At 23.6% G+C, this 25,262-nt stretch overlaps 9 protein-coding genes across 9 annotated transcripts; 4 read left to right on the top strand and 5 right to left on the bottom strand.

The window, feature by feature from the left end:
• Window positions 1–944: 944 nt before the first annotated feature.
• Window positions 945–2,305, top strand: PCHAS_1142700 (conserved Plasmodium protein, unknown function; the record flags this gene model as incomplete). Its single annotated transcript, XM_016798726.1, has 4 exons — window positions 945–1,529; window positions 1,679–1,864; window positions 1,965–2,052; window positions 2,169–2,305. The coding sequence occupies 4 exons, from the start codon at window positions 945–947 to the stop codon at window positions 2,303–2,305; spliced, it is 996 nt and encodes a 331-aa protein (XP_016654099.1).
• A 140-nt stretch (window positions 2,306–2,445) lies between these two features.
• Window positions 2,446–3,887, bottom strand: PCHAS_1142600 (CLAMP domain-containing protein, putative; the record flags this gene model as incomplete). Its single annotated transcript, XM_016798725.1, has 3 exons — window positions 2,446–2,514; window positions 2,692–2,957; window positions 3,089–3,887. The coding sequence occupies 3 exons, from the start codon at window positions 3,885–3,887 to the stop codon at window positions 2,446–2,448; spliced, it is 1,134 nt and encodes a 377-aa protein (XP_016654098.1).
• Window positions 3,888–5,100: 1,213 nt separating this feature from the next.
• PCHAS_1142500 (U1 small nuclear ribonucleoprotein 70 kDa homolog, putative) lies at window positions 5,101–6,225 on the bottom strand (the record flags this gene model as incomplete). Its single annotated transcript, XM_016798724.1, has 1 exon — window positions 5,101–6,225. The coding sequence occupies one exon, from the start codon at window positions 6,223–6,225 to the stop codon at window positions 5,101–5,103; it is 1,125 nt and encodes a 374-aa protein (XP_016654097.1).
• A 1,152-nt stretch (window positions 6,226–7,377) lies between these two features.
• Window positions 7,378–8,368, top strand: PCHAS_1142400 (suppressor of kinetochore protein 1, putative; the record flags this gene model as incomplete). The annotated part of the gene is made up of 5 exons (XM_016798723.1): window positions 7,378–7,480; window positions 7,653–7,795; window positions 7,942–8,007; window positions 8,098–8,238; window positions 8,333–8,368. 5 exons carry the CDS (start codon window positions 7,378–7,380, stop codon window positions 8,366–8,368), a joined length of 489 nt encoding a protein of 162 aa, XP_016654096.1.
• A 1,254-nt stretch (window positions 8,369–9,622) lies between these two features.
• On the bottom strand, window positions 9,623–11,867 carry PCHAS_1142300 (conserved protein, unknown function; the record flags this gene model as incomplete). The annotated part of the gene is made up of 4 exons (XM_016798722.1): window positions 9,623–9,936; window positions 10,033–11,205; window positions 11,468–11,611; window positions 11,828–11,867. 4 exons carry the CDS (start codon window positions 11,865–11,867, stop codon window positions 9,623–9,625), a joined length of 1,671 nt encoding a protein of 556 aa, XP_016654095.1.
• A 3,578-nt stretch (window positions 11,868–15,445) lies between these two features.
• PCHAS_1142200 (phosphatidylserine synthase, putative) lies at window positions 15,446–17,690 on the top strand (the record flags this gene model as incomplete). The annotated part of the gene is made up of 11 exons (XM_016798721.1): window positions 15,446–15,447; window positions 15,536–15,628; window positions 15,772–15,919; window positions 16,022–16,129; window positions 16,228–16,392; window positions 16,538–16,615; window positions 16,724–16,794; window positions 16,906–17,072; window positions 17,168–17,207; window positions 17,358–17,481; window positions 17,616–17,690. Coding segments are annotated over 11 exons (1,071 nt in total).
• Window positions 17,691–17,843: 153 nt separating this feature from the next.
• On the bottom strand, window positions 17,844–18,818 carry PCHAS_1142100 (conserved Plasmodium protein, unknown function; the record flags this gene model as incomplete). Its single annotated transcript, XM_739745.2, has 1 exon — window positions 17,844–18,818. The coding sequence occupies one exon, from the start codon at window positions 18,816–18,818 to the stop codon at window positions 17,844–17,846; it is 975 nt and encodes a 324-aa protein (XP_744838.2).
• Window positions 18,819–20,610: 1,792 nt separating this feature from the next.
• Window positions 20,611–22,209, top strand: PCHAS_1142000 (signal recognition particle receptor subunit alpha, putative; the record flags this gene model as incomplete). The annotated part of the gene is made up of 1 exon (XM_739744.1): window positions 20,611–22,209. The coding sequence occupies one exon, from the start codon at window positions 20,611–20,613 to the stop codon at window positions 22,207–22,209; it is 1,599 nt and encodes a 532-aa protein (XP_744837.1).
• Window positions 22,210–23,334: 1,125 nt separating this feature from the next.
• Window positions 23,335–23,784, bottom strand: PCHAS_1141900 (nucleoside diphosphate kinase b, putative; the record flags this gene model as incomplete). Its single annotated transcript, XM_737344.2, has 1 exon — window positions 23,335–23,784. The coding sequence occupies one exon, from the start codon at window positions 23,782–23,784 to the stop codon at window positions 23,335–23,337; it is 450 nt and encodes a 149-aa protein (XP_742437.2).
• Window positions 23,785–25,262: the final 1,478 nt, after the last annotated feature.

Genomic DNA, 25,262 nt, shown 5'->3' with positions numbered 1-25,262 from the left:
ATTTACTTTATTTACATTTTTAAATATCTATTTTTCAAAACTATTTAAAGCAGCAATTTAAAAAATATTATTTTGAGAAAATTGTCAAAAATATTATGCATATATATTTTTTTTAAATATTTATTTACGCCTTATGATGGATGGCGTTTTATTTTTGCCGCTGATTGTTTTTGCCATATATAGAATATGTAAATGGTTTATATCATTCTAAAAAATGAACATTTAAGAAGACCATTTTTTAAACTGAATAATTATTCAATAAATTATATTATAAACAATTTAATTTTCTTTTTTCGCATATTTATGACCATATATACTTGTCCTACACCATGCCCAAAAATGGCGGAAAAAATTCTTCGCAACTTTTAATCTTTATTTATGTTGAAAAATTGGAAATAAAAAAATAGTAATCATATAAATTATATATTTTTGAATATTATTGATAAAAATGCACAATTTTGAACACCATTTCAATGTTTTATTTAATCAAAATAAAAGGAATAAGTCATAAAAATGCATAATATGTATGCCATTATTGGGACAAAGGTTAATGCTGTTATTTCGTATGTATGTAAAACGACAAAATTTTTGATAAAATAATCATACCATTATTAGTAGCATTATACTGCTTGGATGTCTAAAAGGTTTTATTATTCTATTGTAAATAATGCTTATAAATAATAAGAAGTATAAATATTTAACTCATCAAAATTATGTCCTTTTTTCTACACAAAAACAAACGGTGCACTGCTTTGTAATTTTGTAATAAGACCTTATAGTTATATTTTAATAGGAAATTAAGGCCTTTTCATATTTTTCCAACACCTTTATAAGAATAATCAAAATTATTTTATTAAAAATTTATACATTAGAAAGTTAATATAAAAACAATATATTGCATATTTAAGTATGTTTAGAAAAAATGTAATCCTATAAATATAAAAATGCATAATATTAAAAAAGTATATTTTTTTTCACATTTTCTATTTCTTCTTTTTGGAAGTTTTCAAAAAAGTTCTTGTATATATCCAGGAAATAATTACATTTCTGAATTATTCAAATTAGGAATTTTTGATAAAAATACGATGAAAATAAAAAATGAAATATATGAAAATATCGATAAGACACATCAAATATTTTCATCTTGTAAAACTTGTATAAAATTAATACAACTATTGATAAAAATTATTAAAAATAAAAAAGAAAATTATATTGATATTGCAATTGAAGAAGCTTTAGAAATAAACCTATGTAACCCACAATTATGGAAACAATATTTTAATTATGATGAATTACTTTATAATGAATATGTTGTAGATAATTGTAAATATACGTATAAACTAGTTAAAGAGCATATTGAGGATAGTATATATAAATTATATAAAAATGAAAAATTGTTTTATCAACATGTCTGTGAAAAAATTCATGACATATGTAAAAAAGCTATAGAAGAAGCTCAAAATAGTTCAAACAACAGTTTCAAAATCAAACTTATGTATGATTTATATTCCCAGTACTTAGTAGATCATGTAAAGTTTTCACATTTCTACACTTTTAAAATCTGCAAATAGTGTATCCCTTCCTTTTCAATCGTTTAACTTGCATATTTAATAAATATTTATTGCTTACTTATCAATATTTGTCATGCTATTCTTTAATTTTTTAAAATATTTGATAGGACAATTATAATATAACCCCAAATGGAATACCATACAAAATAATAGAAAAATATAAAAACAACAGTAACCAAAATATTAATAAAAATAGTTATATCATAATTCAATCTCAAATAAAAAATATGAATCAAATAAAAATATACGACGATTTCAAAAGTGAACTCTTCAGGGTTATTAAAATGAATAAGGTAAAACAATCTAATGCTACTTGAAAACTTAGAAAATGCCTGAAATGTTATATCACCTTTATAATATTACCATTTCATTATTATTCTTTTATCTCAATAGTTAAATGATGAGGTTGCTGAATTGTTCCTCAAAGTTGGACTACAAAATATGGTCACCTTCATTTTTTATAACCAACTTGATAAAAATGGTAAGAACGAAAAATTCTATGCCCACACTATGAGCGATACTAAAAAATATGTTACTCTTTAAACCGTTTTTTTAATTTTTTTAATTAACTAATAAACGATTTTTTGACTTTCAAAGGGCAAGTGTCAAATGGCTCTATATTAGATATAAAAATTATAATTTACGATGCAATGGATAATATTGAGGATTTGGTTTCGAAGAATTATAAAAATAAGTTATTGGACAATGACGAAACATTTTTATTATACAAATAAATACTTTTATATTTTGTAAAAGAAAGAAATAGAATCACAAGGATGACATAAAAAATGCTATGTATAATTGCACATATTCTCATAGCATATTTCTATGAATAATTTTATAAAATGTTGTTTTCATTTTGTTTTCAACAATTTCAATTTCCCAAAAGACGGTTTAATCGCGTAATGACTCTTTCCTCTAAGTCGCTATATAAATTGTTAGCCTAAAAATGGATGAAGCGGAAAAATATAAAGCTATCAAATATACATATACAAACGACCTCCTTGATCATTTGCTTATTTGTGCATATATATACACTTAGACAAGCATACTATATTTACATAGAGAAAATAATAATTTTGCATTTCATTCACTATTTTTGCATGACTATGTATGCTACCTTTTTTATGATCTGCTCTTTGGATGTGTCTTTTTCGAAATTTTTTTTTTTTTGGGTTTCACAATTTTCACAAAATTTTGTGGGGCAGTTGGATTTTTTTTTAATGTTGTTAAATACCTTTTGTAAATTTTTATCCGTTTTATATTTATTAACTTCAAAAATATTGAGATCCTTCTTGATGTTATATTTATCCAAATAATTTTGAAACTCTTTTTCAAAGCTATCATTATTTTTATTTTCAAAATTGCTTACACTTCCTACGTTAACTATTATAGAAAAATAACAGATTATAAATGAGCTGTAAAAATATATAGATTATTTATACACACAAATAAATAAAGCCAAAATTAAAAAGGGAAATATAGTATGTGTATTTTCTCTTTTTATATGAACATACGTTTTACTAAATCCTTGACTCGGTTCAGCTCTTCAGCATTCTCAAAATTGTAAAATTGTATGGTGTCATTTAACTTTTCTACATCCCTAATGTCATAACATTTGTCATCACATATGTTAAGGTCAAATATTTGATTAGTTTGACATTCAAAATTTATTTTATAAATCGGATTAAATATAAATTTATAAAATGCGAATTTTTTAAAAAAATTGTTTATTGAATATTTAATTAATAATTTGGTAGATGAATATGAAAAAATTTTAATATAATTTGGTTTTCTATTAATAGAATGTTTTAAAATAATATTTTTAAATTGTAAAAAAAGATTTATTATATTTTCATAACCATTTACAAGCTTTAAAAATATATATTTTTGTATAGACAAGAATGTAGATATTTCACGAATAGACAAATTTATTCCTATACAATAAATTAATATATTATAGAATAAATCCGTCACAATTTTTTTCATTTTTCTTTTTTTCACTTTGTTCATATTATATAATGATAAATCGTATAAACAATTTATTGTATTTTTTTCCATCCAAACTTTTCTAAAATCTTCTTGATCGTTTTCCATCTCTTCATTGTTTATTCCGACAGGTAAAAAGTTATTAATTCTTAAAAACGCTTTTTTTGTATTTGCATTTATTTTTATATTTTTTTCACCAAAATCCATATTCAACTTTTTCATCAAAATTTTTTTTTGTTTTCTTTTGTTACACATTGTTATAATTTTCCTCATATCCTTTTTTTTAATATCTATGTAGGTAAAAAATTTGATATCACTCTCTTCCATTTTAGACAACTATATAAATATCTATAATCCTTTGTATGTATTTGAAAAAGCTATCTGAAAAGGTATATCATTCGCTTTGCTATTATATAAATAGTTATAATATTATTCTCTATGTTTCCAAGATAAATCAAAAAATATATTATTCACCTTCCTACATTGCATACCCAATGATATAAAATTTTCACACAATTTTTATCACGTATTTAAAGAGCTTATAATAATTTATTTCGTAATCATAAAAGTGGCATACATATGCAATTATTACAAAAAAATAAATAAAATAATCATAACATGTCCTACATTTTTATATTTGCACTTTGTTTAAGCACTCTCCTAACGTCCCAACCTTTATACGTTTAAAATAAAAAAAAATATGCACTAGTAAAATAGTTCAAAAAATATTAATTAAGTTTATTATAGAAAAAAGGAAAGTCTTAAAATTATAATACGTATCCATATGCAAAAATTGCAAAATGATTTAATAAAATTTATGTGCATATTTTCCTATGTAGTGCTTATTTTTTATGGCCAGACAATAAATAAACGCACACAAAAAGAGGAATAATAAATAAATATAGGAATGAAAAAGACACAATTTTCAGCACAATATTATATATGTGGTTATATCTCATAAAAAATAAGGGAAATAAAATTAATATCAAATTTAATGATTTTGAATTAAAAAAAAATCAATCATATTTTAAACTTAAAAATTGATATATAGTAGACCCGCTTAAAACGACAAATTTTTATTTTTTAAGCATTTCTACATAAAATTTGAGCCAATAAAAAAGAAATAAATACATATAAGGGGGGGAAAAATATCATAGCACACTTACATATATGCATATTGCTTGAGTAAATGTGAATTTAACCTCCTTACAACTATTTGCACATATTGCTAGTCCATAAGGAAATGTAAATTTTATATAACGTAAAAAAATAACAATTCTTAAGTTTAAGAGCATGGAAAAGGATATATTTACTTCCCAATTAGGTATTCTCATATTTCTTTAAAATAAATTATAAAAATATTTTCAATCTTTACTTTCTCTTCACAAAAAAGTTGCATAAATAAAAATAGTTATCACTTGGAATGTCGAGCATTTTGAAAGTTTAAAAAATTATATTCACTCCATTGATTTATACATCAAACTAAACCATTTTAATAGTTTTACCAAACTATTTATTATGATGTTTTTACGAAAAACTGTTATTCATACCCTTCATTATGTTCATTACTGTTATTCATTTCGTCCGTGTCACCATTGTTATAGTTTCCATTTTCTTGGCTATTCATATTATTTCTGAATGTTTCTTCCTTATCATTATGCCTATCTCTATTTTTATCCCGATGTCTATCTCTGTCTCTATCTCGGTCTCTATCCCGGTCTCTGTCCCTGTCCCTGTCCCTATCTCTATGTCTATCTCGGTCTCGATCTCTGCCCCTATCCCTGTCTCTACTTCGATTCCTACTGTGTTCTCTCTTGCGATGCTTATGACGATGCCTATCACGAGAATCGCTTCTACGGCTTCTATGATTTCTATCCCTTTTGGAACTTCTTTCACTACCCCTATGTGACCTATGATCTCTTGAGCTACTATTTCCATATGGACCATCATCATTTCTCTCATTATATAATGGGATATTTTTATATGGATCATCATGTTTTCTTTTGTCATCTCTATACTTGTCTTTATTAATTAAAGCATTCCAATTTACATTGTGTGTCATCTTTTTTCTTTCGTCTGAACCCCTAGAAGGACCTTTTCCACCTCCTAATCTTCTAGGTAGCCAGTTTTTAACTGTTCTTGCTCTTTCCATATCTACTAATATTCTTCTATTTTCAATTTTTTTTCCATCTGCTAAATTATAAGCATCTGTTACACTTTTTGTATGTTCAAATTCTATGAAAGCATAACCTCTTGGTTTTTTATTTTGATCACAAATAACCTTAACATATTTTATTTTTCCATATGTTTCAAATTCTTTTTTTAATTTTTTTTCATTTACTTCATATGATAATCTACCAATAAATAAAGTTTTTTTAGGATCACTAGATATATCATTATTTTTAAATGGATCATATTCTTTTTTTTTCTCTTTTAGAATTAATTCATTATAAGCTATTTTTTCTTTTTGTTTTCGTTCTTTTCTTTCTTTAGGGCTTTCTAATTTTATCTTAGGTGGTGGTTTACCATCTTCAAAATAATTTAAAAAATCACTTATCCCACTATATTCTTTTGGTTTTTTCTTTTTAATTGGTTTATGAAAGTCTAATAATGGCCTCGATTGAAATAAAATTAAAATATGAGGAGGCAAACCAATGGCAGACATCTTTATATCGATACGTAAATTTTTAAACACAAAAAATTTTAATAAATAATATATTATATATGCTATTTATATCTGTACATAATAAATATACTATATAAGATTCACAAATTATTCATCATAAAGAAAAAATGTGTTTATTATTTGATACATGAATTTTAATTCATAGCTTGTTTTCCATTATATCCATATTTATACTTGTTACTATTTAATCTGCTAGTAGCGAACTCTTAATGATATGACATGCCTAATAACGTTTTGATGATATATATAAATTTCAAAAATAGAGATCGCTTTGTTATTTTCTATTTCAACATTTTTCGTATATCATTTTTTTGTTTTTCTTCCCCCCTTTATTATTACAACTTGATTATTCTGTGTATTTATATTATTTTTTTGTATTATTTTTTTGTATTATTTTTTTGTAATATTTTTTAATATTATTATTTTTATTACTTTTTTTAGTTATGATACTAAAATTTATTTATCCAAAAATATTATTCAATTTCTCGATTTTGTTAATTTTACTTTTTCGAATTAATAATATTTTCCACTATTATAAAATTATATATAATATTTTGGCCCCCCTTCCTTTTTAGTGCCTTATGCTAATAACATTACCTATACGTGATGCTTAAAAAAAATAAAAAATATTTTCTTGCGTAAGTTTGTCAAAGATTATAAAATGTATAATACATACATATAATAAATCTTATTCAGCTTATTTACTTTATTTTTATTTATGGATACTTTCAAATTAATAAACCTTTGCTATTAATTTTTTATTCTGATTTTATATTATTTTTTCTTTTAATTATACACAATCCAATTCGAATTATTTTTTATGTTTACAAATATAAAAAATAAAACAAAATATAAATTCACATTATAAAAAAGAAACTTTAGTATAGTGTGTATATAATTGTTCTCCTCGTATATTGACTAACCCTTTTCAGTTTTTTATTTCTTCCGTTAAAAATACAATCATAGTAAGAGAATAGCAAACACATTAGTCAGTCCCTATGTATATAAACAATTTCCTATGCAACTTTATTTGCACATAATATATTACATTAAAAATATGTGCCAATACATATTTGCAATCATATACAATAAAAAATATATGTATATAATAACTTCCCATTTCTTAGTACAATGAAAAATGATAAGATAAAACTAGTAAGCTTTGAAGGGGATGAATTTATTGTGGATAAGTATACAGCTTCCATGTCCACAGTAATATTTAATATACTTGAAGGTATGTATTTATAACCACCAAATAAAAGCTATGAACAATTTAAAAATAGTTACAAATATGTATAAATATATATATATATATAGAGAGAGAGAAATGAAGTATGTGCATCCTCATTTTTAAATCGACATATTTTATAATTCACCATTTCATATTTCCTGTTTACAATTATTAGTTATGACTTCAGAAGAAGATACAATCCCCCTCCCAAATATAAAAACACAAATTTTAAAAAAAATAATTGAATATATGGAATATCATATCCATAACCCACCTGATGAAATACCCAAACCATTGATAACATCAAATTTGCAAGACGTAATTATACCACTAAAAAAAAATAAAAATGGATAACCATACATTATGATGCTCCCATTTATCTACATATTTAAACCCCCTTTCCTTACACGCACATACATGCCTTCACATATATCCATATCCATATCCATTTTTTTGATACATAGGTTGTCTCAGTTTGGGACTACGATTTTGTCAATACAGACAAAGAAACCCTTTACGAACTTATAGAGGTAAGTAACTATAATAAAAAATATCACAACATAATCTAAATGAAACATATAAATATATACATATGCACTTATTTTTTCTTTCCATTTCAGGCTTCCAATTATCTGGACATAAAGCCACTCTTGGATCTAACTTGCGGAAAAATTGCTTCAATGATGAAAGATAAAACAACGGAAGAAATTCGAGCAGAGTTTGATATCGTAAATGATTTTACAAGAGAAGAGGAGATGCAGGTATGTGCTACACTCGTAAAGAAATACAAAAAAAATAAAAAAAATAAAGAAAACTCCCAACTGCATTTACAACGTTTTTTAATTCCCCTTTTAGATACGAGAAGAAAACAAATGGTGTGGAGACATTTGAAGGAACCCTTTTTTATTTAAAATGAATGTGGATCCTCTAATTTGTTTTTAAATATTCATTACCAAACATGTCAGTTGTATATATACAAACTCGTATATTATCTCACATTTTTAATTCGTTTTTTTAAATACACACATATACATAAATATATGTGAATGAACAATAATGTCCTCTAAAAAAATTAAAAGTAAACTTATATTAAAACTTATATGTAAATATTTTTTGTGTCTGCATTATATTTGGAAAAATTATAAAATAAAAAAAAGGGGTATTAAAATACAGGTGATATTTTTCATAAATATATGCATATATATATATATATATATACATGCATGTAATATATATTGTATTTTATATGGTAAAAAAAAAAAAATTAATTTCCTAGTAATTTAATAGGAGTGTTTATTAATTGAGCCTTTTAAATAATGCAATGCTCATAATATATATGTGTGTATGAATATATATATAGAATATGTACATATGGATTAATATATATTTTTTAATAATATATACTACTGATAGTATATATATATTACATCATATATATGGTGGGTGATATTTTCCCAACATGTGTATATAGGAAAAACTAGTTCATACATAAATGAAAAAAAAATATATAATATGTACATATGTATATACACTCATTTTAGGCTATAATATATACTTATAAATATCACATAAGCATGTACATTTCCAATTATTATGTATATGCATGAAAAAAAAAATTAAAAAATTAATTCTATAAATAACAAAAAAATATTGTATTTATATGCAGACGCAAGCGATATTTACAAATTATTGGAAAATATGAAATGTGCCACTATATTAAATCGGTCAACAAACCGATTCAATCTTCTATGTATGTATATATAGCAAAACTATGTTTATAGCTAGTCTATATCTATATATTTCTTTCCCATCTAAATTTTTACATAAATAACAATTTTATGTATATACCTCTTTCCAAATATCTGTTGTTCGGCTAAAAAAATTAATCACAGTTACTTTAATTTAAATACTATGCTTTATTTTATTATTTTTAATTAATTTGATAACCTAATTGATATATACTCCAAAATGCAAACGAAACTGGTTTCTTCGAAAGCTGTTTTTCCAAGCAGCGTCATCAAAACTGTTGGATATAATTAATTATATAAAAACTTTATATCAATTTTGAAAAAAAAAAAAAAAAAGATGATACCCTCTTTTTTCCTCTTAATTCTATATACCATTGTAGTTCATCCAAATAGTTCCTTAACCATCATTAACTTTATTTTTGCCATTCATATTTCTCACATCTCTCATTCTAGCCTTTCTCGAGTCCAACGAATTCATATTTTTGTTGTTCGCATTTAAATTGTTGAACGAATTTTTATTATAATCAAACTTATTACTATTTGGGTTATCATTCATATTTTCATTGTTTATATTGTTGTTGTTATTGTTATTGTTAGAAAAATTGTGAGAGCCATAATTAAACGAATCATGACCTCCTCCAACATTGTTACCCATTTGATTTCCCATGTTATTCTTGTTAAACATATTTTTATTATTTCCAGGTGTATTACCTACAGATTGAAAATTAAGATTTAAAATTAGTTCATCATTATTTTTTATGTCATTTTTTATGTCGACAAAATTTATATCCATATTCAAATTCTTACCATTTCCGAAATTCCTCATCATTCTATTATTTCCATTATTGTTCATATTCGATGGATTTACATTATTTTTATCAGTTGTATCATTTCTATTAGTAACACTAGTATTCCTCCAATTTCCTTCAGCATCAATATCTTTTTTTTTAAAACCTCTATCGTCTTTTTTATCATTTCTTTTCATATAATTTAAATTATTTCCTTGCATATTTCCAGAATTCATTATTTTTCCATTACCCATATTATTATCATCCCCTTTATTTTGACCAAAATTTGAATTTCTATTAAAATTATTATTATTATTATTTTTAAACATATTATTGTTAAATCTGTTTTGATTATTATGTTGAGGATCATTTGAAAATTTGCTACTATTATTGTTATTGTTTCGATTCATATTGTCTGTTTCATTATTATTAATTCCACCCCCAGGATTATTTCGTTGCTGAGGTGAATTCACCTGCATATTCATAGGACTTCCCATTTGCATGTTCATCATATTATTTATATTGTGATTATTCATTGGTGAATTCATTTGCATATTCATTTGTTGTCCTACTTGATTATTTAATTTCATAAATTTCTTTTGCACACCACTTTTTTCTATATTGTTAAAATAAGAAACTTCTTCATATACTACAGATGGAGGTGGAGGGGTTGGATTTTGCATACCTCTCTTTAAAAAGCATTTAAAACCAACCATATGTTTTCCCTTAAAACCTGGAAGTATATATCCAGTAACTGTTTCATTATCATTCATATTATTATTACTATTTTTATCCATATCATTTGTTTGATAATCATTCCATCTTTTTGGATTATTATCATTTTTTTTAAATCCATCAAACATATTCATTCCCATTTTTTTTTGCTTATCAAATATACCATCACTTAATTTATTTTTATCTAAACTTTCGAATGTATTATTCATCATATTTTCTTCGCCTTTTTTTAAATCTTTAATTTGTTTTTTCTTTTTATCTTTATCTTTTACTAATTCTGCTTTTATTTTTTCAGTAGATTCTAATAAATCAGGAAATGATTCATCATCGATTTTTTTCTCTTTCTCTTCTCCTTGATCATCTCCAGTTTTATCGTCTTTACTCTTCCATGCTGAACCCGCTTGTTTTGAGTTTAGTCCACCATTTGATGCTCTTCCCCTCACACTAACACTTATTCCTGCGCACATCATTTTTAAGTAATTGCAAAATTGTGTTGAAATCGTAATAAAATATAGCGTAATAATACAATCAAACAAAATATACACACATGCACACGCAAACAAATTGGCATCCACACTTATGAAATAGGAAGAAGTATTCATAAAATGCGAATTTTTGTTAAACAAAACCGATCAAAGAAAAAAAAAAAAATTATTTTCAGAATGTGCACCTATGGAAACACATATAAGTTTCATTTTTTTTGATTTTCCATATTTTACCTTTTTTCACGGCATTTCCAATCAATAAATGCTTTCCTAAGGAAACATTTTTTGCAAGTGAAAGATCGTTTTCTTCTGAATTTTCTGTTTTTTTTTTTGTTGCGTCGTCATCTTTTTGGATGCTATCATCATTATTAACTTCTCCTATAGAGGGAGTAAAGGGAAACAAAAATATTTTTATAATTAAAATAGATATATATACATACATGTAGAAAGATATTGCTTGGGAAAAAAAAGGTGTATACAGCACAACACCATAAATACAATTTGGAAAGAATGCCAGACGAAGATTGCATTCTATATATGGTTCAAACAAATGAATATATACTATTCATAAACATTATGTATATAATAACTTACTTTTGATGTTATTCTCATTATTTATTTCCTTATCTTCCATGTTTTTACAAATCGTTCTTTTATAATTTCATAATTTTTATTTTACTTTTTTTGTGTTTTAAACTATTAAATATATATATTAATATTAAGAATATTATAAGAAAAGGGGTGAAAGAAAATATAAAAAAAATGTAAAATATATATATAATATATTTTATATAAGCTTAATAAATATATACATAAAAAATTAATAAAAAATATTTATAATAATATATAAAATCTATTAATTGTTAAAAACGGAATTATTTAATATGGCCAAAGTAAAATCTTATATGCATAAGAAATGGAGAAATGAATATGCAACGTAAAATATATGCATTCTTATTATATGTACAAATTTTAGGTATATACATATTAAAATTTAATTCACCTTCCAATATAATTGCTACATAATATATATACATAGCTTATGTGAAATATTTATTATACATGCATAATTATATCTATCCCTATATAATATTATGTATAATGCGTAAAAAAGGGGGACGTTTTTGTGAATATCAAATATGTAGGAACAATATATTATGCATCATATATATCAGAGAAAAAAAATATTTAATTATCGTTTTAAAAAAATATATAAATGCAAGTATATAATTTACACTTAATCTTTTCTTGGGAGTATGAATTTTATTACATATATATACATACTTACATACCCTCAACGGTTTAATAAATGAAAAAAAATAAATATGACGTTATATGAGCATATTTGTGTATGGCCATATACATAGAACATACATATATTTATTTATATGAAATATTGCTTACATATAAATTATATTTATATTTTTTATATATTAGTAAAACGCTTTTTATGACGGTAAAGCTTGCACAAAAAAATATATACTCCGTATGTGTTGTGCTAAATATATCTTAATAATTGTAAAAATTATTATATAAAAATGTGAAAGAACTATATATAAGTTTAAAAAAATATAAATGCGCTTGGGAAGCGTGTGAGGAAAAAACAAAGCATAAAAAAGTATAAAAAATTATAGGAAAATGGATATAAATATGTATAATATAAACTATACGGCAATATATAATTATGTGATAAGGTGTATTAAATGTATAATCATTTGATATATCAAAACAACTACATAAAAATATAGTTTATCATCCATTCTTTTTATTATTTATAAAATTGGCTTTATCATTAAAAATAAAATTATTATATGTATCATGGAAATTAAAATTATTTTCTATATAACCTTATAAAGGGGTTATAGAGTTACATATATATATGTGTGCAGTTATTTATAATAAAATATATTTATAAATAACATGTGCACACAATCTTAATGAGAAATATGAAAACTACAAAACTGGTACCAACTATTTCCATAAAAAAATATAATACAATTTATATATCATTGAATGCTGAAATAATGTGTTATTCACCTGTTAACAAATTACACAAATTTTTAATAATATTTTAAATTATTTTTTTTTCCCATTCTATATCCATCATTTTGTTTATATATATGGATTTTTTTCAAAATATTTAAACAGTACACCACAAAGAGAAAAAAATGGATATACACATTGGTAAGTACGTGTATATTCGATTGATTGTCATTTCTTTCTTAGTCATATAACAATAAAAAGTGTAAAAGCTTATTACTAATTTAAGGTAAACATTTTAATATTTACACATATTTGTTGTATAAATATATTATATGAACATACACAAACCTCATGACTGCACACATGTATATGCAAAGAATGGTACCCTTAATATTCATAAGAATGCATATACAAAACAATTCAATACATTAAACCTGTGAATGTGTATTATAGAATCGTTTCCTCAAAACAAGAGAATGCAACTAATTTTTATATTCGTATTTTATTCGTTTTTATAAACTATTTTCCCACTCTTAATTCTTGCATATATTTATAAAATTATGTCTGGTCATATTTTTTTAGTAATATATCATATATATAGCATACATATTGCTACCTTAAAAACTGAGGATATTTCATATATGTGTAGCTTTATTAGTTGTAAAAAGCATAATTAAACAAATTTTTTAAGCATATTTTTTAAACCCATTTTAATGTGCAAAAAGCTTTTATGCTTATAAAATATTTACAAAGAATGAGTTCCACCAAATACCATTCACACACGAGGTACATTATAACTTTCCATTTGAAAATAATAGTATATCATTGTTTTTGTATGTATATTTTTATTATTTATGTTGTTATATATTTATTGTATTGACCTTAAGGTATATAACAGATTTAGTAAAAATTATTTTTATATATGTAGCATATTAATTATGACAGCTCTACAATTCATTGTAAAGATATTTTCTTAAAAAAAAAAAAAAAAAAAAAAAATAGCTAGTCTCCTTTTCTTCATATTTTAAGAAATAAAAGAAAAATAGCATATTATTTGTAAATATGACAATAAAATTGTTATATTAAAAATATATCGTATTTGTTGAAGTAACAGTAAATTATACAAATATGATATTGTATAATAAATTTATTCATACCTTCATGTAAATATAATTTATATTCTCAGTGCAAAATGGCAAAACTCTCATTTAATTTTTTATAATATCAAAATATTCATCAAAATTTTTGATAAAGAAATATATTAAAAACTATATTTATTCAATCAAATTACATTTTTTAATGTATTTATTTTTTTTTATTTTTTATCATACTTATTTGGCATAATAGCTTCATACACAATATTACAATCTTAGTATAGCCAGGGAATTAAAATTGCTTGCTTTATTTTTGTATTATTGTAGTGACATATTCGTTTAGCTACTTAATTCTTTTATTATAAATATATACAATACATATTTATATAATATATATATTTTTTTTATAATTGTGTTGTATTAGAGCAAGTACACACTTGTTTTGTAACTTGTCATTTTTTTTATTTATTATACATATATATATTATGTATATAATTTTTTTTAATAATTGTATAGTACTAGAACTAATACACACTTGTTTTGTTGCATATAATACATAACACAAATTGCAATAATATTTCATATACAAGATTTTAATGGTTTCCTTATAAAGTATGTAAACTTAATTATTTATAAATTATAATGTAAAGGATAATTAAATTTCCTTTTTTATTCACTATATATGTGTGTGTATATATGTTGTAAATTACACTTGTATTTATATATCATCATATTTACTAGTTTATGTATTTAATTAGCTTTAAAATTGTGTAATTTAGTTTCATTCCGCTGTGACAAAAATTATATTATAGTTCGATTTGCATTCTAAAGCAATCTGCCTACCAAAGTAAAAGGTACATTGCTTTTACAAGCTAATTATAACTATTTCATATTTTTAAAATACATATATTTACACCAATTTTTTATAAAATAATATATTTCATTTGTTCGTAAATGCTGCTATAAATGTGTATGCACAAGTACAAATGGAAATACAATTTTGTTGCCTTTTTCAGATATATAAATATGAAACACTTGTCACATTGCGTAATGTACAGAATAAATTTCATACAGTAATAAGGCTGTTTTAATAATTATTGGGGCTGAATATTTTAATTAGAAGAAAATAAAAAAAATGTAACATAAAATTTAAAAAAATATATTTACATACATATGCAAATACATATTTCCCCATATTAATTATTATATTTATTTTCCTTAATAGGATAAAAGACTGCTCAGTAGGAATTTTAGGATTGGGATCGTTATTATTGTCATTTGCAGCTCCCTATTTTGATTTTAAAACACGAATAATAATGTAAGAACATGTTGTACTTATTAATAAGACATGAAAATATCGAGAGCGAAAGGAAATATGCTTCACAATATTTCCATGATATGCCTAATTTAGCTTTTACTGATCTTGTGTATGCATACATAAACAACTTTAACTTTTTTCAGATCTTCAATTGTTTTTGTTCTCAATTTTTTTTCAATATTTTGGTTTATGGCCCACCATGTTACTAACATAAAGAGGGAATCTTTTAAAATTTTAATGTATGGATTTGGAGCCTTATACTTTGCAACAGTGTTATTTATTCATTATTATGTAAGATCAAAATAAATAATATAAAATAACATGTATAAATATTATTATCACACTGTTATTAAGCTTATACAAAATTACTGCTTTATTTTTTTTCCTACTTAGCCAATCAATGAACTTCAAATAGTTCTTAAATATGTCAAGCCAAGTATACGTTTTACCAAGGTCGAGCGCGCATATATGAACAATTGCAACTCACTGGAAAACATTTATGTATTAAAAAAAAACAAAAAATAAATATGAATATATAAATGTATAAAAATGATAATAACATTATCCTAACATTAATGTATATGTATTTTTTTTTAAAGGAAAAAATTGATAGATTTGTAGTGGCACACTTATTGGGATGGACTGGCAAAGGATTTATACTCCGAAATTTTTTATATTTAAATGTGGATAGTATTTTATTTGAATTAATTGAACTTAAATTAAGACATATACTTCCAAATTTTTACGAATGCTGGTGGGACCATGTAAGTACAAAAGATATTCGCACACCCATATTGTGAATGAGCCTTTTCAGTTTATTCTAGCATATAATTTCTTCAAATTCATAATATATATAACTACAACATATTCTATAAAACATTGTATGCGCATGCAATTTACTTTTTGTAGATCTTTCTAGATCTTCTGGGATGTAATTTATTTGGAATTTGGTTGAGCATGCAGATTATGAAATATTTCAAAATGGAAGTTAGTAGAAAAAAATATATTCATATACTATGCATAGCTTATCATAAATACTACCATATGTGTGCAATTTACTTATTTTATTATTATAATCAATTTATTTCTTTATAGTTGTATACATGGGAAGCGCCTGGCCCCAAAATCCAAAAGAAAAATATAATCTTCCCAAAATTAGATAAATTGTAATAATATATATGAATGTTCATATATAAAAAATGTTTCGCTAAAGCATCATAATTTATCTATGTTTGGAAGGTAATACATAAAAGTTTTTGATTTTTTTTTTTTTTCAGAATAAGGTCAATTTTCATTAATAGTAATACCTTTGCAACTTTTATTTTTTCGTGCTTTATTATGCCTGTTGCTGATTTAACCATCTTTATGTTAAAGGCCATAATTCAAGTACATGTTGAAGACTCTTTATTGGTATATAGAGAAGTTATTATAGGATTTTTTTCAGGTATGTTTTGAACAGAATAAACCATAAATAAAATTGTATATATCTCTATATGCTTATATATATAACTGATATATTATATATATATTTTTTTTTAGCCGTTGCCGCATATGAGCTTCATAAGGCTATCGTTGATAAGTAAGATAATATTATACACACCTACATATTGCTTAAAGAGCTTTTATATTATAGTTATATTTTTATGCCATTGCACTTCATTTATATTCTTACTGCCTTTGCTCTACTAAATTACTATTATTATTATTTATTTTTATCAACTTTTTATAGACTAACAATAAAACGCATAGCGCCCATCATAGTTGTAACCAGTATAGTAGTAATGGAAGTTATTTATACTTACAGATGGATGCATGTTTTGGTATCTGATAACAGCGACAGAACTATTATAAATGTAAGACACGAATATATGCACACATTTCTTTCTACATGTTTATGCTTACACCTATTATTCATTTTGTAGCTTTTTATTTATGCTAATTTTATTTATAGCTAACATATTATATTTATTTATTTTCCCCTTTGCAGATCATTTTCATGGCTTTGTATACAACTGCAATTTCTATATACTCTCTTCTTTTTGTTAACGATTATGTTATGTAATTTATTAAATGACTCTTATAATAAATTACAATTTGTTTTAATTTAAAAAAAATGTTTTTTTTTAATGTGTGCGTGTATGCACATCCTAGCTAGCGATTTAATACAAAAAAAAAAATAATGATAAAAAAAAAAAAAATGGATATGTAATATTTTTTATAAAAATATGCATGTCAATTTTTTAATTTTACTTAAATATGGATTATGTTTAAGTATTAAATTATATTTTTTTAAATTTAATTTATTTTTATGAATCTTATTTATTAATGATATAAACATTTTTATTCGTAACTTTAAATCATTTTCAATATAATATATAATAACTGTCATAAAAAAATAAAAACATATTTCGTTCAATCGAATTACAATACTGTTATCATTCCCAATATTGTCAATAACACTATGGTCTTTTTCAATATCCTTCCAATGAAGACATTTTTTAGAAATCTTTGCAATATCTTTATCCGAATAAAATAAAGAAATAAATATATCCTTTGAAATAAATTCAGCAAATTCAAAATTACATATATTATTTAAATTTACGAATTTATCAATAAGCGGATGTTCATAAGCTGTTTTGCTATTCCCTATATTGGCAGCATCATTATATGTCTGGCTTTTTTTGTGTGTGCAATTATTATTGCTATTTATACTGTTTTTTTGTAAATACTCATCAAGCATATTTATATTAAAATAAAAATTATATATGTATATATATATTAACAAATATAATTCTTTCACCTTTTTTATATATTCACGAGTATTTAAAAGGTTATATTTTATATCCCCTATTGTTTTTTCGATATTTATTTGAGTTTCTTTTAAAAATTTTTCCTTTTCTTTTTTCTTCAAAAAATTATTGCCATTTAATGTATGATTTTTTATTTCCATATCAAAAGGTTGTAAATCATATTCTCCTAAATTGTTATCTAATTTTTTAATTAATTCACATAATTGTATAAATAATTCTATAAATTTATTACATAATTCTACATATTTTTTTAAATACATTTTGATTATATCTTGTCCATATACTAAATCAATATTTTTTGTTTTTCCAGACGATATCACAATTTTTTGCAACAATTTTTTATTAGCATTTGCTAACAAATCCGCTACAACTTTACTCATCTTTTATGATAAAACTCAAAGAAAGGAAAACAAAATTTAAAATCTTTTATACATTGCATATATATATTACAAAGCCAACCACAGGCCAATCATTGAAAGGAGGCAGCCTTCTATATTTATTACACCATGGTCTTGACAAAATATATATTATATTTTTTTTGATATATATTGTACATATATAAATGCATGCGTATTTGGTGGTCTGACACTATAGGAAAGTTATATCTCACATATTTTTCGTATGTAGAATATGTAACAGCTTTTCAAACCCGTTTGAAACAGTTTATAATTAACCATTAAGGTCAAAATTGCCTAATTTGCAATAACATGTTTACATATATATTTTTGTTATCAATTTTTAAAAATGTTACATAATTTTACGAGGATATTTACAAATATATAAATAAATCAGGTATGGAAAAATTCATAATGGATTTATATTCCTCTTAAATGATTAATATACCTATCTAATAATAGAAAATTAAAAATTATTTTTAAGCATAATATAAATGTGACTTATTTTAACTAAATCGGGGGGCCATATAAAAAAATATTCATAATTCATATACGTATTTATCTATGACACGTATATATTGCATTATATATATATGCACGGCTTTACTATTCTCTTTTATTTCCGTATTTTTAGTTTCCTATATAAAAAGCAAGTAGAGCAATACGGAATGAAAACAACAAAATAGGGTAATATTCCGTTTTAATATACTTTACAATATTTTATTTTAACCTTTTCATATTTTTTCCAATTTTACTACTTGTTTTACATATGCATAGTATTTATTTTATTTTGAATATATTTATTTATTTCCTATTCCCTTTCATTCGTTTTCTTTTCTTGTTTTAAATTATGATAATCATGTATGAAGAAAAAACATGTGACAATTATTCATAAAATAGACCTCCCAAAATTTTACTTTTCATTTTTTATTTTTATTTCATTTACCTTATTTGATTATTATTATACACTTTATTTTTCGTTAATTTTTATATATAAGATATTCCAAATAATGTAATTTTATGCGAGCTATATTTTCATATTTATATTTCACTTTATTTATCGCTTTATTAATTTTTTTTTTTTGTTTTTAATTTTTTATTATATGGAATATATATTTTTTGCATATTTTCTTAACACTATTTGAACGCTTTTGATTGCTCATTGCTTATCTTCATAAGTTGTTAAATAGTGTATACCCCTTCACACCCAATATATAATTTTTTTGTTAATCTCCAGCACATACAAATAAGCTTATGCTTGCTTATATATAATATATACCATTTTAAAGTAATATATTTTTTCACCCTTACACATTTTTTTAAAACATGTATATTATATTTATGTCATTTATATGTATATCAATTTATTCATAATTTTTATACAATCGAAAAATATTTTTAAAATAAAAATATATAAATTGTATTGGTACCTTAACAGAACAAAATTGTGTTTTAAAATACAATTTTGGGTAAGCAATATGATAATATATGTATGTGTTATATTAGTATAAGCTATGTGTGTATGTGTGACCTGCTTGATTTTATTTAACTCCACATTCGATTCGAAGCATGTTCCTCTTGCTAGCATATAGCTAAAAAGATAATAAAAAAATAAAATCAAAGTAAAAATATATATATTACAAACTAGTATTCTGTTAATATAATTTTACTTTGAGTTTGTTTGGCGTGGCCTATTTTGTAATGATCAGTTTTTTCTTTTCTAGCTTCTCATAAATGTGTATAATATTCATATGCATATAAAAAAGGAAAGACGAAAATGATCGATGTAATAAACATTTTTAATAAAGGAGGGATTGTGTTGTGGTCATACAACTTTTATGAAATTGAAGAAAATATTATAAGGACAATTATAAAAACAGGTTTAATAGAAGGACAACATGAAGAATTTAGTAATAAGCATAATAAATATTATTCAAAATGGAAATTTGTAAACGATCTAGACATGGTAATATTGATTGTATATCAAGGAATTCAAAATTCTGCATATCTTGATAACTTATTTAATAAAATTAAAAAACATTTTGTAAAATTAATCCCCCCAAATTTTAATCTTTTTGAATATGACTTACCAATTAACTTTGATAAACAGTTTTTAAAAATATTAGAAGAATCAGACAAAGCAATGGAAAGATCAACCACTGATTCAGCCAACAAAAATAATTCTAACAATAAAAGCGAAGGAGGAGAAGCTAATGATGAAAATGATTCCGAAGCAAGTGGAAAACGTGACAATAAAAAAGGTAAAACAAAAAAAAATGCAAGAGAATGGGAATTAAATAAAAAAATAACAAAAAAAGATATTGATAAATTAGATTATTCATCAAAAAATGAAAATAAAAATAATTCAAATGAAATTGTTAAATATGAAGGAGAATTTGATGATTCAAGTGATTCTTCTACAGTTGAAACTAAAAATAATATTATAAGCCAATTAAACGATTCTATTTTTAAAATGTTTTCATCTAATAATACTATTGAAGAAAGTGATATAGAAAAAATTTTACAAGATATTAAAACAAAATTACTTTCAAAAAATGTAGCTGTAGGAATATGTGATGTTTTAATAGAAACTATGAAAGAAAAATTAATAGGACAAAAAAAAACAATGTTTTCTTTAAACGTTAAAAAAACTGTTTCTACTATCTTTTCAGATACTCTTCAATCTATTTTAATACCTAAAGATTCAGTAGATGTACTTAGATCAGCTTTAGAAGCAAAGTCGTTAGGGAAATTATATTCCATCTGCTTCTTAGGAGTAAATGGTGTTGGTAAATCTACAAATTTAGCAAAAGTTTGCTACTATTTAAAATCAAAAGGAAATCTTAAAATTATGATTGCAGCTTGTGATACATTTAGAGCAGGTGCAATCGAACAATTAAGAATACATGCAAAATGCTTAGATGTTCATCTATTTGAAAAAGGATATGGAAAAAATGCAGCTGCTATTGCCAAAGATGCTATTTCTTATGCAAAAAAAGAAAAATACGATGTAATTTTAATAGATACTGCTGGAAGAATGCAAGATAATGAACCATTAATGAGATCTTTAGGAAAATTAATTTTAATAAATAATCCAGATTTAATACTTTTTGTTGGAGAAGCATTAGTAGGAAATGATGCTATTGATCAACTTAAAAAATTTAATCAAACATTAATAGATGCTACATGTGATACAAATAAAAGAACTATAGATGGTATCATCCTCACCAAATTTGATACTGTCGATGATAAAGTAGGTACTGCCCTTTCTATGGTTTATCTTACTGGAAGACCAATTGTTTTTGTTGGTGTCGGACAAAAATATACACATTTGAAAAAGTTTAATGTCAATATGGTTGTCAAGGCACTAAGTTAGTTGAGGAAAAAAGACAATCGATAAATATTTCCATAAAATATTATATTTTATAATATCGATGTGATAACTTCCAATATATCATATATTGTGAAGAATATCCATAGCTTAAATTGACTAATAGTAATTTTTCTTTTTTTGAATATCTTAATTTTTCATAAATTTATTCGAAAATCATGTACTATATATTGTACATTATTTATACGATTATACCTATACACTATAAGCTTGTTTGTAAATTTCCTCTGATACCTATTTTAAAATCTGCATATTTTTTTTTTCACATAAATAATTAAATATAAACATATTCTTATAAATATGCATAAATATATGTAAATACATAATTTTTATTTGAGATTACTCATATTCTTTATTAAACTTAGCATGATTAGTTTTCGGGGAATCAAATACCTATATCGGGTATGCTTTTTTCGATTTTATTTTTTTTATTACATATTTATTTTTTACACCTTTTATATGTTAATATTTATGCATAATAACACTATGGGGTTTAATTCCTTGTTTTATATATTTTGGAATTGCATCCCTGCAAATAGGTTGGGTATTTTCCTTTACCCACATATATATAACTTATTAAACTATAGTAATCTTAACTCCCTTTTCAAATTCAACCATACAGCTGGTTTTCCATTATTACAAATGGCTAGTAGAAAGATCTGCACACACACTTATCCCCAACTAATGTGGGACATTCCGCTTGTATTTTTCTAATTTTTTTATTTTATTATAATTATTTTTTGCATAAATGTTCTTATATTGAAAAATAAATTGAATAGTTTAATGTTTGATTTGTTTTTTTATTGTTTTATTGAGTGTGTTCCTATTATGAGGACATAAAACAAAAATAGCTAGCTAAAAAGTTAGCTAGCCATAAATTAATTTATTATGCAGTTCCATATTATTATCACAATAAATTAATATAAAATTTTAGTGATAACAAGGGAACAAAAAGGTATTATATCCATTCACACAAGGTTATATAAATACATGTAATACTCAATGAAGGACATGTATTATGTGGAAATAATAACCTATTAGGAGATAAATATTGGTTAAAAAAAAAGTAACAAAAAAAAAAAAAAATTTTTTTTTTTTAAAATAAAATAATTATGCATACACCCAATCATTAGAGTGGCTTTTCCATTGAATTAATTCCTCAGCCTTAAACCATATATTAATTTCTCTATTTGCTGAAGCAACTGAATCACTACCATGTACAGCATTCCTACTAACTTCTAAACAAAAATCACCTCGAATTGTTCCTACACTACTATTTAATGGATTTGTTTCGCCAATTATTTTTCTTCCTTGTTTAACTATATCCATTCCTTCCCATACCATAGCTACAACTGGTCCTTTACTTATATAATCCACAAGCTTTTTGAAAAATGGCTGATCAGATAACTCTTTGTAATGCTCTTTTAATATTTCTTCTGTAGGATTTAAAATTTTGATTGCTATTAATTTATACCCTCTCCTTTCAAAGCGTTTAATTACTACACCAACTAGTCCTCTTTGGACACCATCAGGCTTAACCATAATAAAACTTTTTTCCATTTTTCAAAATATAACTGAATAGCTATTTATTTTTATTTTGTATTTATAGGGTGTGTAGATATTATTACTTTTGTGTGCGCTTTTTATATTCCCATAAAAGGTCTAAAAAAGTGAAATTAAATGATTATATGTGCATAAATAAATATCTATGTGTTATAGATATGGTCATATGATATATAATAATTAAAACGGTAGTATAATATCAAAATGGAAAATAGAGGGAAATTAAAAGCTATAAGCACAATGTAAATGTAATAATACAAAGCATAGTGATATAAATTATTATAATGAAAAGATATGATATAAGCATGTATACATAAATACAAGCATATAATTTTTAAATGTGTTTTATTTATTTTCTTAAATTATAAAACATATTTATTTTTATTTTGTATTTATACTCAAATTCTTACCTTTTTATAGTACTGTATATTTATTTTATTAATATTTTCAATGATATTTAGCATACGAAAAATAATACATATGGTTCTTAAGATGACAAATTTAATTTGTATAAACATTTATTTTATTATTTCAATACATTTCATATTTATATCTTTTTTGATTTTTGTTCCGATATTTACTACACCAAAATAATATCTATGATATACTATAACATACGTACTGCAAATCAAAAATTGTTTTTATTTCATTTTTACTTTTAATTTTTTTTCTCTCTACCCTTAAAGAGTAAATAGAAAACAAAAGCACAAGGTAGCCTTAAAAGCTTAGCTAACACTATGGTATTATTTATTTAGTCATTACCCATAATTCATAATTAACAATATTTCGCTTCATAGCTTTTATTACTAGCGACATTATTCCACTATCTTTTGCATTCGAGCTTTAGTAATATGCATTTTTATTTTTTATTTTTAAATACAAACGTAGTGAATGGCAAGTGCTTATTATTTCTATGATTTCGTTTTTTATATACCTCTATTTAAGCCTTGTAATAGCATTTTAATCATAAGCCCGATTACATCATTAATCGATACCCTATATTGCTTTACACTTATTCGGCAAAATTAAATTGCGAAACATACCAATATAATTATTTCAACTTATGCATAAAGAAATGTGAATTTTTATTTCAGGACATTTAGAAAGTATTTTTCATATTTTTATTGTTCCATTGATAAGACCCTAATAATGTGTAAATTCACCATCTTTATATATATAGCCTTTTTTAAATAAACAAATTTATCATTCTTATGTTGTAGTATTAAGTACAATTGTCTATATATTTATGGGAATGAATATGAAAATTTAACTTATCCCTTACCATTTTAACATAAAAATGTAGTATGTAAATGCAAACAAGTATAGCATTTGAGAGGGAATAACCAATCCTTCCCCCTTATTATTACACATGTATGGGCTCATATATCTACAAGCCCTTCACAACAGTGTCGCTTATATTTGTAAAGCATGCTACTCCACTGTTCTTATATACATATATATACAGTTTAAAATGG

This window comes from Plasmodium chabaudi, assembly GCF_900002335.3.
Source record: "Plasmodium chabaudi chabaudi strain AS genome assembly, chromosome: 11".
NCBI classification, from domain to species: domain Eukaryota; phylum Apicomplexa; class Aconoidasida; order Haemosporida; family Plasmodiidae; genus Plasmodium; species Plasmodium chabaudi.
The sequence above is the reverse complement of the archived record's forward strand: the minus strand, read 5'-3'. Positions and strand labels throughout refer to the sequence as shown.